This window comes from Diceros bicornis, chromosome 2 (genome assembly GCF_020826845.1).
Source record: "Diceros bicornis minor isolate mBicDic1 chromosome 2, mDicBic1.mat.cur, whole genome shotgun sequence".
Classification (NCBI taxonomy): Eukaryota; Metazoa; Chordata; class Mammalia; order Perissodactyla; family Rhinocerotidae; genus Diceros; species Diceros bicornis.
Window position 1 is genome coordinate 89722410 of NC_080741.1, and position 18518 is coordinate 89740927.

Genomic DNA, 18518 nt, shown 5'->3' on the forward strand with positions numbered 1-18518 from the left:
TCTGTGCCCTGGGAAGTGGGATGACAATGCCACCCTGTCCCCTAGACTGATGGGAGAGCAGGGTGCAAAAGTGGATACAAACCACCAAGCCACTGACATCAGGGTGGCTGACTGGCAAATGTCTGACTCAGCAGTCCTTCCCGAGCCTTCTGCCCTCTGGGCTAATCATTTCTGGCTCCTGGCATTTCTCACACAAGGGAGACCCCGATTACAGGGGGAGGGTGCCACAGGCAGAAAAAAAAAATCATCGAGATCCTTAAGCTCCCCCACGGCCACCAACAGCATGCAGCGCGTGGCCAGCTTTCCTGGCAGTGCCGGAGTGCCAGCCTGCTCCTGGGCCCACGGGACTCGGTGAAGGCAGAAACAGGCTCAGTCCAGCGAGGACAGAGGCTCACAGCCGGACAGGCCCGGGGCTGACGGTGAGGAGGCAGAGCAGTGTACGACCCCTGCACATCAAAGTGTCTGCTGGGGGCTGGCCCGGTGGAGTAGAGGTTAAGTTCACACTCTGCTTCGGCAGCCCAGGCTTCGCGGGTTCGGATCCCAGGCGCAGACCGACGCACCGCTTACCAAGCCGTGCTGTGGCAGCATCCCATATAGTGGAGGAAGATGGGCACAGATGTTAGCCCAGGGCCAGTCTTCCTCGGCAAAAAGAGGAGGATTGGCAACGGATGTTAGCTCAGGGCTAATCTTCCTCTCACACACACACACACACACACAAAAATGGAGGCAAAATAAGTTATTAAAAAAAAAAAAGTGTCTTCCGACCGCCCTCGCTTGCTCTCCCAGCCATACGATTTGCCATTAATGAAGTTCCTGGACTCCTTGGTTTCCTAGGAACTATAACTAAGACCTGACCTTCCTTGGGGCCTGCAACACCCCTCAGACCTGGCGGAGGGCCATACACAGTGAGTGCTGTGAACCACGCCCCAGCCGCTTGGCTCCCCAGATGGCCTCTGTGCCCGCTCAGGTCTTGGAGCCAAGCTCAGGGGAAGGGGATGGTCCTGCCATCTCCTGGTGGCTTCTCTCTGGGGAAACATCTGGGGATTCCGTTAGCAGCCCTGTTATGGTGATGCCCACCACCAGGGGGCGCGCTAGGATGGTTCCAACCCCCAGGAGGATCTGGACATCCTGCAGGGAGAATTATCCTGTCCCAGGAGAGCGGGCGACAGCCAGTACTTTTACAGAAATAATCAAGAGGAGAAAAGTTAAACAGCTCAACAAGCTCACAAAGTTAGACTGGATTCAGACCAGCTTTTCCTTTTTTAAAAATGTGATACCATTTCTTAGGGGACCTCAGCCTGCTGCAGCTGGTGTTTCCCACAGTCCCTCCCTCTCTTCCTCCCAAGGGTGCCAGGTACACGAGGGACATGCCGCCAGCTAACAGAGCCGCCAGGAAGATGACTGCTCCCTTTTCAATTCCTTCCCTGCCTGATGACACCAGGAGGAGGCCCCTCTTGTTCCCACCTCACCAGCACCTGTCTAGTACAGGCCCACCTGCCAAGGAAGAGAGCATAGCTGCGGGGCCCAGCCAGACGGCTCGGCCGGAATTCAACAGCCGTGTTCTCTTTCCCTGTATCCATTTTCAGAATGAGCGCCCGCGTGGAAAACACTACTGGTTTCCCATTTACAATGACGACACACGGTTCCTTTTTAAAACACACAGACTTCAGCAAAACACAAAAACAAAAAGGCAAGTCAGTGTCAAGAGGAACATGGAGCGTAGAGGAGGGAGGCAGCTGTGCACGGGTGGGGGTGCCGGCCCCCCTGCCCGGCGGCCTGGGGGCTGCAGGCCGTTCTCCCTCACGTCCTCCCGCGGGGCTCCTCCAGCACCCTGCAGAGCTGCTTTCTCGGGCCTCTGCCCCTGTCTAATCGTGAATAACGCCCCCACTCTGACCTGTCAAACCCCCGTGTGCCCCTTAGGGACAAGCCAAAGCATCACCTCCTCCACGACTGCGGTTCCCCGCCATGCCCCACGGCCCAGGCGCGAGTCGCCCAGTCTGCTCCTACCGTGCACACCCGAGACGGCACACAGCACTCTTGACAGTAATTCGCACCCTGTTCTCTCGTTGGCGACCCAGCGCTCCGAGGCCCTGCTGTGACGGGGCCAGGTGCGCTGGAGCCCAGCTCCCTGCATCCAGCCTGAGGCCCCGCACCTGGCGGGGCGTGTGCCCAGGGGGTGGCTCTGCGCCCGAGCAGCCGGAAGCTCACCTCGGAGGTTCTTGACGAAGTCCTCCAGCTTCATCTTGCGCTCTGGCTTGACGTTAGGGCTGTACATGTCCGTGTTGAGCAGGATGATGGCGAAGGCCAGGATGAAGATGGTGTCTGGGTTCCGGAACTGCCGCACCACCCCAGGGTTGCAGATGCAGTACCGCTGACTGGGGGCCGGGGAGAGGGAGGAGGAGGGTCAGGGCCGCTCCATTCGGGGCAGAGAGTGCGTCTGCCCCTCACTCATGAGCAGCCGCCACAGCTCAGCCAGCACTAATCAGCGAGGCTGGTCAGGGCCCTCTGAGCCTCAGTTTCTGCATCTGGTAAATGGGGATAACACTTGTCCAGCAGAGAGTTAGCTCTGACTACCTACTTGCTCCTTCTCAGCTGAGTTATATCCCATCCACCTGTAACTGAGCTGGCAATGGCTGCCCAGGGGGTGAGGCCCCCATTCCCCAGACTCCCCGGAGCTGGGTGCTCCACGTGGCTAAGTGCTGGCCAGTGGGATGTGAGCAGACAGGACGTGGTACCTTGAAGGTAATGGTGTGCCCTCCACACTCTCCCCCTGCCTGGGACAGGGATGTGACAGTGGGCGTTGGACCTGCCACCTGGGACCCTGAGAAGACAGGAGCCCAGGCCTCCTCACACCAGCTCAGAGGGAGATGCACCTTCCATCTTGTTTCACTCGCAGCTGCCAGGACAGCTTTGTCAGGGCAGCTGAACCAACAGCCTTGCTAACACACTCTGTCTCACTAAGTCATCTGTTTACTGTCCTAACTGCCTCGAATAGTTCCCCCACTCCCACCTTGACAAGGCCCCCTCCACTGGTGACCTTGTGGAGGGTGGGTGAGAGAGGCAGGGATGGAGAAGAGGAACCAGGTGGGGCACTGTGACTGAGGCCTACTTCCAGCAGGCACAGCCATCAGAGCTTAGATGACGTGGGCTTCAATTCTGTCTTCCCTGTTGAGTGCCGCCCCCTCCAGGGAGCCCTCCTGTTCCCCTTCCAAGGCCTGGGGTTTCTCCTTCTGCGTCCTTGCTCCTCCGTGGCCCCGCCACTGGTGCTAAGCCCAGAGAGCTGGGCCAGCAGCTGACTTGTGTTTTCAGCACCCAGCACAGAGGCTCCTACACAGCCAGTGTGCACACAGTCCCGGATGAGACTGTGCAGCGACAGCCAACTTGACTGCTGGCTCTCTGTTGCACCGGGACTGGGCTAAGTGTGCCCACACGTCCTAAGCGGTTCAATCCTCCCACCCTCTCTAGGGTAGGTGTTCTTGTTATCCACACTCTAAGGAGGATGTAAGGCACAGAGAAGTTAAGTTACCAGTGCAAGGTCACACAGCTGCTAAGTGGAGTGGGTGTCAGAACCAGGTCATCTGAGGCACTGTGAGAGAGCAGCTGCCCCTTGTGAATGAGCAGATAAACGATGACACAGACAGATTCACAAACAAATGATGGCCCACGAGGACTTGGAGGAAGACAAAGAGTGCTCAAAACCCTGGCTCTAGCACTAACCAGCACAGCACCTGGCACCCAGGAAAGGCTGCTGCCTCGTCCCCAGGCAAGTTCATGGCCACCTGATCCTACTTAGGGAAGAGGAGGAAGGGAGCTTCGGCCCTTGAGCCATGGGCCTTTGAGCTGGGAACCTTCCTCTCCCCGATTCCACCTCGCCGTGCCAGGCCCCGACCTGAACGCCTCGATGAGCCGCTCCACCTTCTGAGCCTCCCCCTGGACCCGGATGTGCGCCTGGAACTTCCTGAGGGCTTCATCCAGCTCCATAGCAGAGAAGTCCATCTCGTCCACCACGCAGCTGAAACGAGAGACAAAGGCCACATCAGCGTCCTCTGCCACGCCGAGCGCGGAGCACGAAGCGGGTCAAGCGCAGGGAGGGCCCGCGGGTGAGGGCAGTGAGGTGCACGCTCCACCCTCACGAGGAGGACGTGGAGGCCCGGGGCACTACCTTGCACACAGTGGCTGTGCGCTTAGCTTGTCCCCTTTCACAGCAAGGACATGGGGACAGGTGGCTGGGTTTTGCCAGGGTCAATGGGCATCTCGGAGGGGCTGTGCCTCAGATGAGGCAAGCAGAGGGTAGAGCGTAGAGCCTGGAGAGACAGCAGGTTGGTTCCACCCTTATCACAGTCCCACCCCCCAGCACAGCCTGCTCCATCCTCTGATCAGAACCCCTGAACAGAGAAGGCAGGGTCTGCACCATGGACCCACGCAGCAGGCTCTGGTGTCTGGTGTATCTGTGAGTAATGAAGCCACAGCCAGCCCTGGTGGGGCAGCAGAGGCCTTGGCCATGGGGGGCCTAATCCCCACTCCCAGGGCCTTTCCTCCACTGTGGGCGATGGGCCTGGACATAAGCTATGGTGGCCCCAACCTTTTCTGAATACTCAGGGCCTCCTAGGGCAGCAGCTTTTTGAGGTTGCTGCAGAGCAGCTAGGGGACAAGGGCCACACTGGACGATTTGCTGACCAGCACCCGAGTAGGATGCCTGATGGGGAGGGTCAGGAGGAGTCTCGCTACTTCCTGAGGCTGCTGCTATTTTCTGATCTGAGAACAATGCACGGATTTCCTACGGACCAGGAGGCAGCTTGGAGGGGGCCGCAGAGGGAGCACAAGAATGGCTGCAGGGGTTGTATGGCTGGACCAAGACCGTCTTGGGCCTGATTCCCTAGGACCTAATCTGTCTCCCCTGAACCGTCTCCTTACACCTGTTTAAAAGGGGGAGGGGGGCACTAACAATGCAGCAGGCTTTTCCCAATGAGGCAGGAACAGAAACGCTGAGCACGCAGAAAGCAGCCCAGGTGGGCGTCCCTGGCCAAAAAAGGGCACAGATGCCATTCTGCTGGTGCCAGCTACTCACCAGCCACCACCAGAGGCCCTGAGTCACTGCACGAACACATGCAGGCGTAAATGTGTGTACACGTGGGTGTGTATGTGACTGAATGAGTACATATGTGCGTACCTGAGGCTTGTGTGTATGGGGGGCACCCAGACCAGTCCCTCCCTGAGCCTGGGTTTCCTCACCTGTGAAACAAAGAGGCCCCAGCATCCGCCCGCCTCCTCCCGGGGAAGCACCCGAGGCAGCAGGTGCACATGGCCAGGCCCCTCATCACTGCAAAGCGGGCCTGACCCTGGGGGCCTGCTGCCTGCCCCCTTCACGTGCTCCTTCACCTGATGAGGCAGGGCCTGCACAGATGGAAGTCACTGCCCTTGTCACTGACGGCTATCTCTTTACTCTGCTGTGATTTCTGTTCCTGGCCTGCCGGCCTGGCGTCGCCCATCTCAGTGTGTAGCTGCCTGGATCAGAAAAATCCTCAACAGGCCTGGGGCTGTTCCTCCAGGTCCCGACAAAGGGTGAGCAGGACCCTCATGCCGAGCCATCCTATTCCACTGGCTTTGGCTCCTCATCTCTGAAAGGAGGTTAGCGATCCCTGACTCTCACCCCTGTGTGTAAGATGAGGACACACGGCCTGTACATAGCGCCTGCTTAGTAAACACGAGGGTCTAAACGCGGGGTACTTTTCTACTCAGGACAGTCTCAAGGAGCAACGGAGAGGTTTAGGGTGCATCCCGGGTGGGACTTCTCAAAACTGTCAGCAGCCCACAGGGAACCGGGAACCCATTTTTCTGCAGGGTTCCAAGTAGCTAAGAATGCTACGGCCGACAGCTCTCTGGGCTGTTAGGGTCTGGGGTCGGGACACTGGGTTTGGACTCTCACCCTCGAGTCTCTCAGCTAGGAGGCACTGGGATCACTCTGGGCCTGACTCCCCTCCCCCTCGCCCTGAGGGAGTGTGAGGGTGGAGGTGCTGAGGGGCATGCAGGGGGGCGGGCAAGGGCAGCACGGGAGATGTGGTGCCCGAGGGCAGGTGCCCACGTACATACCCAGCAGGGTGTGATGTGCAAAACGGTGTGTGTGTGGGTCTAGGAGAGAGAAAGAGACCAGGGGAGGACTCAGCACACGGCCCCGCCCACCCAGCCCAGCACTCACTCCAGCACGTCACGGTTGAACTGCTTCTGTCGGTTGCCCAGGAACTCGCCGATCATCTGCCGGCTGAGGCCCTTGCGCTGCAGCAGGAAGTGGGCCACCCCCACAGGCGTGTCGGGTACGAAGCCACGCTCAATGAGGTACTGGATGCCCTTCTCAGGCTTCCTAGCGGGCGAGACAAGAGGTACACTCAGCCCTGGCTGCCTCGGCCGCTCCCGGCTCGCCCGCCTCCTCCTTGGGCACTCGAGGTGCCCCAACCAGGGCTGGGAGACCCCGGGCCCCAGGCACCTGCCCTGTCCCACCCTGAGCCTGCAACATGGGGAACCCAGAACAACCCAGACCCTGCACCAAGAACAGGCTGGGACTGGGCCAGCCGCAGGAGCACAGCTGTGGGTGCTGGGACAGGGACCCTCCCCCACCGCCTCGCACTGCCCCAGACGCCCACCCAAATACAGAACAGGTCCCCTGCCCGGCCCCACGCTCCCCTCTGTGTGGAAGACCCGGCCCATGCTGTACTTCTAGGCAGACTGGAACCCACTGCCCGCACACGCTGGCCTGCCCACTGAGAATACGCCAGTCTCTACCAAATGCTGAGCCCTGACTCTGCCATCGCTGCGTAAGCACCTACAGACACCAGCTTACTCCTCACATGCTCCTGGAGTCAGAGCCCTGTTACTGTGCTGTTAGGAGCCCAAAAGCTGTAAACCTTGTCAAGGGCCTCACCGTCCTTGTTGTAAGGACTCACTGAGTTAACACAGTCAGGTGCCTGGCATGATGTGCGCAGTTGGCACCGTGAAAGGCTCTTAGGATCAGCCCCAGTTTACAGGAGGGGAGATGGAGGCGGGGCACGGGCCCTGTCTGGGCAGTCAAGGCGGGCTTCGGGGAGGGGCTGGGCTGGCCCTGCACCTGCATGGGGAGCCGTGGGGCCAGGCAGGGCCCAGGAGGCTGTGGGGAAGGAAGGCCCCTCTCAGGGACTTGGCAGTGACCCGAGGCAGACTCCTTCCTCCCTTTGGGCCTCTGTCCTCTTGCCCGACGCGTGGTATGACACGCGCGTGGCTGACCTCACAGCGGGTGCAGTGGTCAAAGGAGACAGGGTGGTGTGTGGCAGCACGTGTGACCCTCAGAGAGCAGGTCCTCCTTAAACACCCCCAGAGCCTCTGAGGGGCCGGAGGAGCTGTGGAGCCATGGGGGTACCTGGCACCCATGCAGGGGTGGAGCCAGCAGGGTCACCCACTATCTGAGGGCCAGGCTGTACCCCTTTCCCCAGCAGGTGGAGGTCAGTATTCCGCTGTCCCCTGGGGGCATTGAGGTGAGGACCAGTGTCCACCTTCCCCAAGAAACCATGCAGTTCCCGGCCAACCGCAGCGTCCTGCAGATACGTTATTTCCATGTGCAAGCAAGCAAAGCTCCTGCTGCAAGGAGACCTGCTATTTTTTACCCTAGATGATCACACCCTGACCTTGCCCTCAGGAGCCTGGCAGGGAGCAGCTGCTGGACAGCTGGGTCCTGGCACAGAAGTGGTGACAGAGTGGCCCTGCTCCCCCATATACCCGGTTCCTCCCCAGGACTCCAGGGTCTCCCACCAAGAACCACCCCATGCCCAGGCCTCTCCAGTGACTTGGCCGCTGAGGCTGCGGCCAGGGCAGGTCACGCTTCCTCACCGCCCTGCTCCATGCTGGCCCCCACAGGACCCCAGCCCATGCCCGCCTCCCCCTCCCTCAACTTCTAGGCAAGAGGTCACCACAGCTAGCCCACAGACGTGTTTCCTTTAGCCCACACAATGTTAATGAAAAGAATTCTAAAAACTCGCCAAAATTTAGAAATTGAGAGAGCTCATATCGGAGTCCCAACTTCTCCTGAAAAGTCAGACCGTCTGGCACTCCTGGGCCTGTGCTCCTGTGTGGCAATGACTAGAGAGCTGGACTGGGCATCCCCGACTTGGGCGCCCTCTGTCACCCACCCACCTGCCTGGCCCCTTGAGGCCCCGATATAATGCTCTGGTCCAGGCCCAGCCAGCTCCTACTTCCTTCTGCTTCCCCAGGGGGTGGCTGCTCTTCCTTCTCTGTCCCCATCTGCTCCCTCCTGTGTTTACACGCCAACATCACACAGCATCATGGACTTCACGGATACAGGCTCCACCAGCCTTGAGGAGCTCAGGGCGCAGTGGGAGAAGGAACCGTGCTGCGGGAAGGAGAGGCTGCACAAGGGACTGTGGGAATGTGGATTCTTCACAGATTAAGTGCCGTTCTATTCTGTGTCAGGCACCGCTCTGGAAGACAGCAGCGAGCGGGGCTGGCTATGAACACCCAGCACAACGACAGGTTGCAATCCACAGTCTGAAGGGCAAAGGGACTCAGTGAGGCTAGAAGGCGTAGGGCAAGCAGAGAGGCGTTCTCTGAGCAGGTGACACTGGACAGTGACCAGAGCGATTAAGGAGTTTTCTGGGTGGCGGCAACAGCAGATGCAAAGGCCCTGGGGCAGGAATGGGTTTTGCAGGATCAAGGGCCCGTGAAGCTGCTCCAGGGTGGCTGAGAGTAGAGACCCATGGGGGAGGGGGAGAGGAGGGCAGTGAGGTAGGCTGGACCACACATCGCTGTGCAGGCCATAGGGGAGTCTGGTTTTCCCGAGCGGGATGAGAAGCCCCGGCGTGTTCTGAAGGGCAGTGTCGGACCTGACGTCCATGTTTGAGAAGCTCCCTCTGGCTGCTCTATGGGCAGCAAGGCCAGGCCCAGGCTGGGAGCCCAGCTAGGAGACTGCTGCAGCATCCAGGCAGTGGTGCAGGAGGTTGGAGATGCAGCCGCTTTAGGACACAGCTTGAGGGTAGACGTGACAATATTTGCTGGTGGATCAGTGTGTGACCTGATGGCTCAGCTTTTACCCTGAACGGAATGTGGGAGGGATCGATTCCACCTGGCAGCTTTCACAGTGATATCGCAGGAGAGAGGAATCTGAACGGACGGGCCCTTGACCACCGACCAGGAACTTGCTGAGCAATTGAGAGGAAAGGTGTGGCGGCAGGAGGTATAGGTGGGGAGTGGGGTGGGTGAGGTGGGGAGGCCAGGCTCCGGGGTTCCAGGGTTGGGACGGATGTGGCTGGCAAAGGGAGCCTCTGAATGGCTTCGGGCAGGGGAGCGACCTCCTGGACAGCAAGCAGCCAGTGCGTTGGACATCTACTGCTGTGAGTCGCCTGCCATTGGGACCCCCGCCCACTCTCGGCAGCGCAGAGAGGCCCTTCTTGCCCCAGTGTGCTCTCGGGGCCCATCCAGGCTGCAGCCCCAGACCCACCCGCTCCCCTGCAGAGCCCCACGTGTGTTCTGCCCCCAGACCCGCCCACCCTCCTGCAGAGCCCCACGCGTGTCCTGCTGTGGGCCACACACAGCCACCTGCTGGGCGGAGGGGTGCAGGCGCCTGAGCCATGAGTGCTGCCCCCACCCCCGTGGCAGTGGGGGGGCCATGCAATGTGCTTTGGCCAACACACTCTGAGCAGAAGGGGTGCATGGCACTTTCCACGGGAGCCGTGAGATCCCCTACGGTGCCTTCTCTTGCCATGGAGAACCGAGAAGCCCACATCGAAAAGACGCCTCTGCCGTCTCATCCCTGAGAGCCAGCGGAGCCCCCGGCCAAGCTATGAAGAACGAGGCTGTGACAGTGGCACTAACTCATGGTCTGTTAGCATGACAGAGCCCCCCCAGATGGGCAGAGAAGGGTTCTCGGCTGAGGAAACTGGGTCACGGGGCATCATGTTCCACCCCCAGGCAGACACGGTGGTGGCACTCTGTGTTCTCTTCCTACAAGGGTGTCCAACATGTCTGCTGGAACTCCAGGCTCTAAGGACTGAGGAGGGCACGGCCTGGGGCTCATCTGACCCTGGACCCTCAGGGCCTAGCAAGGGGCTGGCCCAGACAGAACAGGCCCAGCAAAGGACAAGCAGAACGTGCTTCATGTCCAGGCTCGGGGGCAGACGCACTCAGCCCTTCCGGGCTGCCTTAGCCTGCGTCGCCAGGATTCTGCTTTAAAACCTTCCAGCCTCTCAACCCCTGCAGGCCAAGTCCCAGGCTCCTTACCCCTTGAGTCACTTCATTCATTCCACAAAGATTTACTGAGGGCCTACTCTGCGCCAGGTGCTGTGCTGGCACACTCGTGGTCCAACCAAAGTCCCCATCCTTGAAAAACATGCATCCTAGTTGGAGTGTGATAAAGGAGGGATATAAACTCCCAGGATACAGAGATACTCAGAGCACAGGGGTCCAGGGCATGCCTTGGGAGCCAGAAGCCTGGGCTCAAATCCCAGCTCCACTTACTAGCTGGGTGACCTAGGGCAAGTTACTTAACCTCTCTGCGCCTCCCCATCTGTATAATGCAGACAGCAACAGTGCACACAGCAGAGTTGCTGTGAAGATTAAATGCGTTAATGCCTCTAAGCCCTCAAGAAGTACTGTCAGTTCCCCGGCTATAAGAAAGCCAATGCTGCAGTGCCCTGGAGAAAGCGTGGACAACAGCTGCAGGGTGCAGGGAGTGACGGTCAGGAAAGGCCCCCTTGGGGAGGTGGCACTGAACTGGGAGTCAGGACGGGGGACTTTGTTGGAAGCAACAGCCAATGCAAAAGTCTCATTTGACAGATAACAAAAGCAGGGCACAGAAAGGCCAGGTAACTTGGCCCCAGGCTGCCCAGAGAAAGAGTGCTGGGACTCTTACCCACTCCTTTGCTCTGAGAAGCCCCTAAGATTCACTGGACCCTCCTTACCCCATCACAGCTGACAGTCCACTCCACCCAGCTCTGTGGAGCCCGCTCTCCCAGTCTCTCTGTGGACCCCACATTCCTGTCTCTGGCGTCTCTGACTTCCAGTCTCTGAGGCTTGGCATCAACAGGTGCCAAGCGCAACACCGTCGCCATCTACACCTGACCCGCTTCTGCATTCTGGCCCCACGGCATTCCCGAAAGGCTTCCGCAGGCCAGGCCGGGGTGGGAGAGTCCACAGCTCCGTCCCTGCTGTCTGCTGCCAGGCTGGGCCGGCTTTTCTCAACGTCAGCTGCTGATTTAGATGTGGCCGTGGCAGACTGAGCACGCGCAGACCACACCACGGCTGCCCTCATGCATCGCCGTCCCTGGGCTGCGAGCAGTCAGCGGTGAGGCCGAGCCTGCGGGCTTTGGTGAGGGCGGCTACGAGGCTGTGCACTGTACTCAGGACACCCACGTGCTGGAATCCAATGCTGAGGGCCTTGCCTGCTCCTTCCCCGGCAGGGGTCTGGAGGGTCAACAACGGGCTGCTCCTGTGGTTTTCAGTTGCTCGAGCAGCTGAAGATAAGCGGAAGTGGGCAGCTGCCCAGCACCTCCCTGCCTGGTGTCTAGTCGGCCTCTGGATTTCCCACCCCACCTCGAGCTCCATTCCCCTGACCCAGCCGGCCAACCTCACTCCCAGTCCGGCCAGTCAGAGCCCCGCATCCTGCCGACCACAGCAAGTGGTTCAGAGAGAGCCAGCAGGAGCCAACGAGGTAGGAGAATCTCTCTTCCTGCCCAGGTTGCCATGAGGCTGGACCCTGAGCCTGGGACTGCTAGTGGCCCTCCTGCTTTGGTGAGGGGACCAGAGGGGGCAGATGGGGCAGACTCTGGTGAAGATGACCAAGAGATGACCAATGGCTTTTCAGGTCCAGGAACCAGTAACGCCTCTTTGCTTAAACCAGTTTGATTGGGTTCCTGTCACTAGCAGTGGAGAAGGCCCTGATCAACACAGGGGTCCAGGGGCCAGCCCTGTGGCCTAGTGGTTAAGTTCGGCATGCTCTGCTTTGGTAGCCCAGGTTCAGATCCCAGGTGTGGACCTACATCACTTGTCAGCACCCATGCTGTGGCAGCAACCCACATACAAACTAGATGAAGATTGGCGACAGATGTTAGCTCAGGGTAAATCTTCCTTAGCAAAAAACAAAACAAAAAAACAACAAAAGGGTCTGTATACCACAGTGCCTGAGGGTCCTCTGAGGTCAGGAGGCTGACCATCCCAGTGACTGCTCTCAGACTGGCCACAGACTGGCCAAGTTCAGCACTTGGAGAGCCCTGCAAATCTGGAAATACCCTTCAATTTGGCAATCCAGGCTCGAATCCCTCCATCTGCTCCCACACCCCAGGGCCAGCAACCTCACCACCTCCTCAGACTGCCTATGTTATCCAGCTCTGACTTTTACAAAGTTCTTTCTGATATTAGGAATCCAAGCTGAACATGGCTGCTGGGGTCTTCCCTACACTTGTCCCAGAGAGAGGGTGGAAGAATTACCCTCTGGCATGGCTGGTCCACCCTGCAGGGGCTGCCTTGGCGCTGTCTTCCTCCCTGACAGTCTAGGCACCTGCCGCTCCAGACTCGGGACAGGGCTAGGGACCCCGGGGGCTCTGAGGGCGGCTCATGTCGAGGAGAATGGGACCCCGACCTCCAAAAACCCAGCTCAAAGTGCTCCTAAGAGAGCCGGTCATTTAAACTGTCAGCACTACCCGCAATGGCAAATAGCCCGGCACAGGCTCTGGGTCCACCAGAACCCTGGCCAGCACTTCTGGTTCTGAGGCCTGGGCCTCTCTGAGTCCTGGCTCCCTAGAGCCACGCTTCACAGGAGCACTGTGAGGACTCAGTGAGATGACACGTGTGAAACGTGTAGCACAGTGCCTGGCTCTCAGTACATTCTATACAGGCTGGCTGTCGTCACTGCTTTCTCATTAATTACAACACACCTGCCACATGCAAGCAGCACGGAGATGGAGCTGGCAGATCAGGAGCCTAACCCCAGCTCCGCTGCTTCCTGAGAAAGGTCGGTCAAGCTCTGCGCCCTCTGAGCCTGCTCCCCTTGCAGGTAGAGTGCAGCTGATCCCCGTGGGCACTGGGAGGGTGAAATCCCAGAGCACCCCCCCAACTCAAAGCAGTGTTCTCTGCCTCCCTCCTGCAGCAGCTCCAGCATGCAGCGGGCATGTAGAAAGGACCAGCAGGCAGGCCGGCAACCAGCAACTGGCAGGCCCCAGGGGCCTAACTCACAGAGGGGGGACCTCAGAGGCCGCTGTGAACAGCTCCCAGCCCAAGCAAGAGTCCCAGCACACCGTCACACCAAGTGGTTGCTGAGGCCCCACTTACACGCTCCTTAGAGACGAGGTGTTCACTCCCTTATGAGGGCGCCCATTTCATCACAGCGCAGCTCTGGGGATGAGGACACTCTTCCACAGGTAGGAGAGGTCTGGCCTGGGCCACCTGTGACAAAACTGGCCTGGGCTACAGTCACCTGGGCCCATGCCAGAGAGTAAGTGGGAGGGGCATGAAAGAGGGGAGATGGACACAGGGAGGCCTGCACCCCGAGCACACGTGTGGCTTACAGGAGCAGGAGACCCTGGTTAGCATTTAAATGCCCTCCAAGGGCAAGCAGGTGACAGGCTGAGTGAGGGTCCTGCTGGGCACCTCCTAGGGCTGTAGAGTGCTGACCCAGCTCCTGCCCCGCAGCCCCAGAACCACTGCTCCAGGGCTGTATGGCCCCCTACCAGTGGTGTGGCTCTGCCTCCTAGACTCTCAGTTCCCAGATCTGTGGCCTAGTGAGCAGGTGGGAGTGCACGGGGCTGCACGCAGGGGAGCAGTTCCTACACTGGATTTTAAGAAGATGTGTTCAGGAGTCGGGTGGCAGGGATATGAATTCCAGCCTGGCTACCTATCAGCTGTGTGACCTCAGTTCACCCATCTGTAAAGTGGGGTGAATAACAGTCCCTATCCCACAGGAGAACACGACTTAAAGCATGACAGGTTCTGCACATGTAAGTGTTAGCCATGCTCATTATTTATGACTCTCTGTTCACCAATCTGCCTGTGGGGTCTTCCTGAAGGCCCCTCCCCTTGGCACTGGCTCTGGGAACAGAAGCTGCCACTGACCATGGCAGCTGCCACCAAGCACTTCATCAATGGTGGGCTCTGGGCGAGGTTCGTGGCTCCACCATCTCTAATCCTTACCAGGCCTGGGGGGACAGGGATCTTGCACCTGGTGTCCAGGTGCAACTGGGGAGGCTCAGAGGGTACAGGGAGTTGCCAAGTTGCAGTTGATGTGTGCCAGAGTTGGGGCTGAAACCCCCCTGCCTCTGGCTCCTGGACCCCACTCTCCTCTCAAGGCTGTGAGCCAGATGTGCGCCCTGGAGTCACTGAAGGGCAGATGCTTGGAGGAACATCTGGATGTCAGGCAGATGGCGGCCACCTCCTCTTGCGGCCCTGGGGATACCCCCTCCTCTCCAATCTGCATCACTTTCTCAGGTTTTGTTTGTCCTCCCCCCTCGCTGGCTCCCTTGCTCACTTTGGAGACATCATTTGGACCCTCCACACCCCTTGGCAGGGGGAGGTCTGTGTTGGGAAAGCTCACTGCTGGGAGTCGGGGAACTAAGAGCTGTCTGGAAGGCTGGGTGGGCAGGAGAGGCAGTCAGGGGTCTGAGCGAGGGTTGGAGGCTGGGGAGAGAGGGAGATGGTGGTATGGAGGGGACGAGAGACCCACAGGGACCAGAGGTAGGTGGTGGAGAGGTGGGAGATGGTGTGGAGGGACCTTCTGGGGAGGGAGCTTGGCCTTGGACAGCAGGGCTGCTCAGTGTCCACCAGAATCTCTGGCCCTTGGTCATCCTCGGCTGGCAGCTCCAGTGCCTGCCCGTGAAAAACCAGCCACATTGCTGCCCGACACTTGCAGGCCTCTGCAGAGGGGCCTGGGGCTCCATCTACTTAGAGTTGAACCACCAGCCTTCCCTGGGCCCCGCTGCAGCTCCAGGGGAGACTTGGCAATGGTCATCCGTCTGTGGAAGGGCTTCACGAACCAAAGAGCTCAGAATCTGAGTAAGAAAGGTGTTTGCTTGTTTAAATGACATGGTTTTGGAAAAGCAGTTTCTCCTTCAATCCTCCCAACACCCCCTGAGGGGGTAAACCGAGGCCCAGCGGCGAGAAGGCTGAGCTGGGGGGAAGGTGCTCTGTAACACACGCAGGCCCTGGAGCCCCTTGATGGGCAGAAGGGCGTGTTTCACATGGAATCCAATGGCTGCTATTGCCAGGGAGGCTGCCCACACCCTCTCTCCCACATGCCACATGAAGCCAGCTCGCTGCATCCGTCCTCTCAGTGCTCCAGATCAGCACTGTCCCCTGGCGCATTCTGTGGCAACGGAATCGTTCTAGATCTGCACTGCCAGGGACAGTAGCCACTCACCACACGTGGCTGGTGAGCAGCGCACTGTGGTTAGTGCACCTGAGGAAAGGGACCGATTTTAGTTAACTTTAATCTCAATTTAAATAGCCACAAATCGTGGTTGGACCTCATGCTGTAAAGGTACGAGTGCCCCAAAATTAATCTCTGAGCTGAAGGCAACTCCAATGAAAAGTCCAGGGTTTTTCATGGGTCTTAATGAGCGGATTCTAAAATTCATATGGAAAAATACTTACCAAGAACAGCCAAGACAATTTTTAAAAGAACGAAAGAGAGGTTTTGCTCTCATAAAAAACCATATACAACTAAAAGTCTGATGTTGGCAGAGGAATAAGCAAACAGATCTTCTAACCCTTAGCAGGGGGCTTCACAGGATCTTTATTCTTTCACTGAAATGTCCCAGGCCCCTAAAACAGGGCCTGGGATACAGCAGGTTTCAATAAACACTTGCTGAGTTCATGCAGGAGTTAGGTGGAATCTCAAGTGAATGGAGAAAGGACAGACTATTCGATAAACTGTTTGGAGACAACTGGCTAATTTATATAGAATAATAAAAGCTAGACCCCTCACTCACCTTGTACCATTCTCCAAAACAAATTCCAGGTTAAAGTCCTAAAGGGTATAAAACAAAACCATAAAAGTACTGGAGAAAATATTTTAAAACTATATTTATGACTTGGGGCAGATCCTTTTAAAGTATAATATGAAAAACTAAAGTAATAAAAAAAGAAAACACTAATGATTTAACTAAAATTAAAAACTTGTATAGCATGGTGACTATAGTTAGTAATACTATACTGTATCATATATTTGAAAGTTGCTAAGAGAGTAAATCTTAACAGTTCTCATCACAAGAAAAAAATTTGTAACTTATGTGTGGTGATTAATGTTAAGTAGACTTATTGTGGTGATCATTTCCCAATATATACAAATATCGAATCTTTATGTTGTACACCTTAAACTAATATAATGTTATATGTCAATTAGTATATCTCAATTAAACAAATGCAAAAAAATTAAAAACTTCTGGTAGATGAGAAAGCATAAACAAAGTTAAAATATATATAATTAAAAATCACTGAGTTGTACACTTTATAAGGATGAATTTTATGGTATGTGAATTATACCTCAAAAGAAAAAGTCAACAAAAAGAAAAAGACAAGTGATGGACAGGAAGAAAATATTTGTAATTACAAAGGATTGGTATCCACAATATACAAAGAACAACCAGTAAATCAAAACGACAAATAACCTAATAGAAAAGTGGGCAAAGAAAATGAACAGGCCTTTTATGGAAGAGAAAACAGAAATGGCCCAAAGACACACATAGAGATGCTCCATCTTAGAAGCAAGCAGGAAAAGGCCAATCAAAACAACCAACAGGCAATATTTCCACCCTTTGAGAGGGTGGGGGAGGTAACACCGAGTGCTCAGTGTGGGGAAACAGGAACTCAGATTCAGCTGTGGAGAGAGGAAATGGGGAGAGCCCTCTTCTAAAGAGTACACTGGGGGGCCGGCCCGGTGGCTTAGCGGTTAAGTGCACGCGCTCTGCTGCAGTGGCCCCGGGTCCGGATCCCGGTTGCGCACCGAGGCACCACTTGTCAAGCCATGCTGTGGCGGCGTCCCATATAAAGTGGAGGAAGATGGGCACAGATGTTAGCTCAGGGCCAGTCTTCCTCAGCAAAAAGAGGAGGATTGGCATGGATGTTAGCTCAGGGCTGATCTTCCTTATAAGAAAAAAAAAAAAGACTACACTGGCAGTTCCTATTTCAATCAAAGCATGCCGACCTAAGCCCCGACAGCCCCACCTCTAGCTGTCTTCCCTAGAGACTCTCTTGGGAGCGTGTGTAGGGAACAGATCCATGCTCACTGTCCCATTGTTGGTAATCATGAAAAGGTGGAAGCCACTGGCCAGACAGATAATATGGATAGCCACACGTGGCCCGCTACGCAGCAGCAAGAAGAAACGAGGTGGTCCACGTGCTCTGACAAGGAAGATCCACAGAAAATTGCATGGCCATATCACAGTAAGACAACGTCCCCGACCCCCAGCCCAGACAATGTCAGCGAGGGCCGCAGAAACCACAGCTGACACTGGACAGGGCTCACCGAGCGCCGGGCACTGCTCCAAGCACTTTACACACGCACTCGTTTCCAACTCACCCCTGCCAGGCAGACACCATGGACCTCAGCCCCACTGCACAGATGAGGCCCTTGCTGCAGGAGGCTGCACCGCCCAAGGACATATAGAGAGCAGGCATAAGGGACAGGATTTGAACCCGGGCTGCCTGACCCCGGAGCAGGGTTCTGAACCACAGCTGTCCCGAGTTAAGAGCACAGACACATGCACAGAAAAAAAGTCTGGGAGGAGAGACTCCAGAACAACAGGCGTCAAGGAGATGTTATCCTAAGTGGAAGGCTTTCATTTCCTACAGAGAATGTGCTACACATGTAATTAAAACTAACAGAGCTAGAAAGAATCTATAGAGATGAAGGCTGGTTGGTTAAGGGAGACTGTTCTGGCCCCCACTTGTCCACTCAGCTGGGACTCCATCAAGATGCAACGTCTGCCAGGGACGAGATAAGCCTAGGCACTGGGGGCGTCCCCACGTTACCCCCGGCCTCCCCCAGCAGGGCACGGGCCTGGGTCTAAGGTGACCCGGGAGCTGGCTGCCCAGAAGCAGGCGGCGGCAGACTTTTGGGACAGAGCTCAGGATGGGCTCAGTAGCACGTGGCCCTCCCTGTCCAATGCACTGTTCTGGCCACAGCTTGCGTGGCAGTGGGACTGGTCCTGACATGCAGCAGGCTCCAGGCAGATGGGAATCTCAGGAGAGAGCACCCTTGGCCGACGTGGGGACCAAGACTCTTAGTTCTTAGCTGATTGAGGACCAATGACCCACAGCCCCCTGGTTGCCCCTACATGAACGTGCTGTTCCCAACACCCACCTTCTGAGACAGGCCTCTCAGAATCCCCCAGATAGCACCAGGGATGGCTCAAAAATGCCCCCCAGTCTCCCCCAGTCTAGGAGAAGACGGAGCAGGGAAGTATAGCAGATGCGTGTCAGTAACCACCAGGCAGGCTGGCCTCATCCCCTCCACGTCCTCAACCCCAGAGGAGTCAGCATAAGGCCAGCGTCTG

At 57.1% G+C, this 18518-nt stretch overlaps 1 protein-coding gene across 1 annotated transcript in view; it reads right to left on the minus strand.

Annotated features, from left to right (window-relative positions):
* The window catches only part of IQSEC1 (IQ motif and Sec7 domain ArfGEF 1), a 368793-nt gene that overhangs the window by 17864 nt on the left and 332411 nt on the right, over positions 1 to 18518 (minus strand). Inside the window, 3 exon segments of the mRNA XM_058566349.1 lie at positions 2209 to 2375; positions 3890 to 4012; positions 6197 to 6358. Coding sequence (XP_058422332.1) covers positions 2209 to 2375; positions 3890 to 4012; positions 6197 to 6358 — 452 coding nt within the window.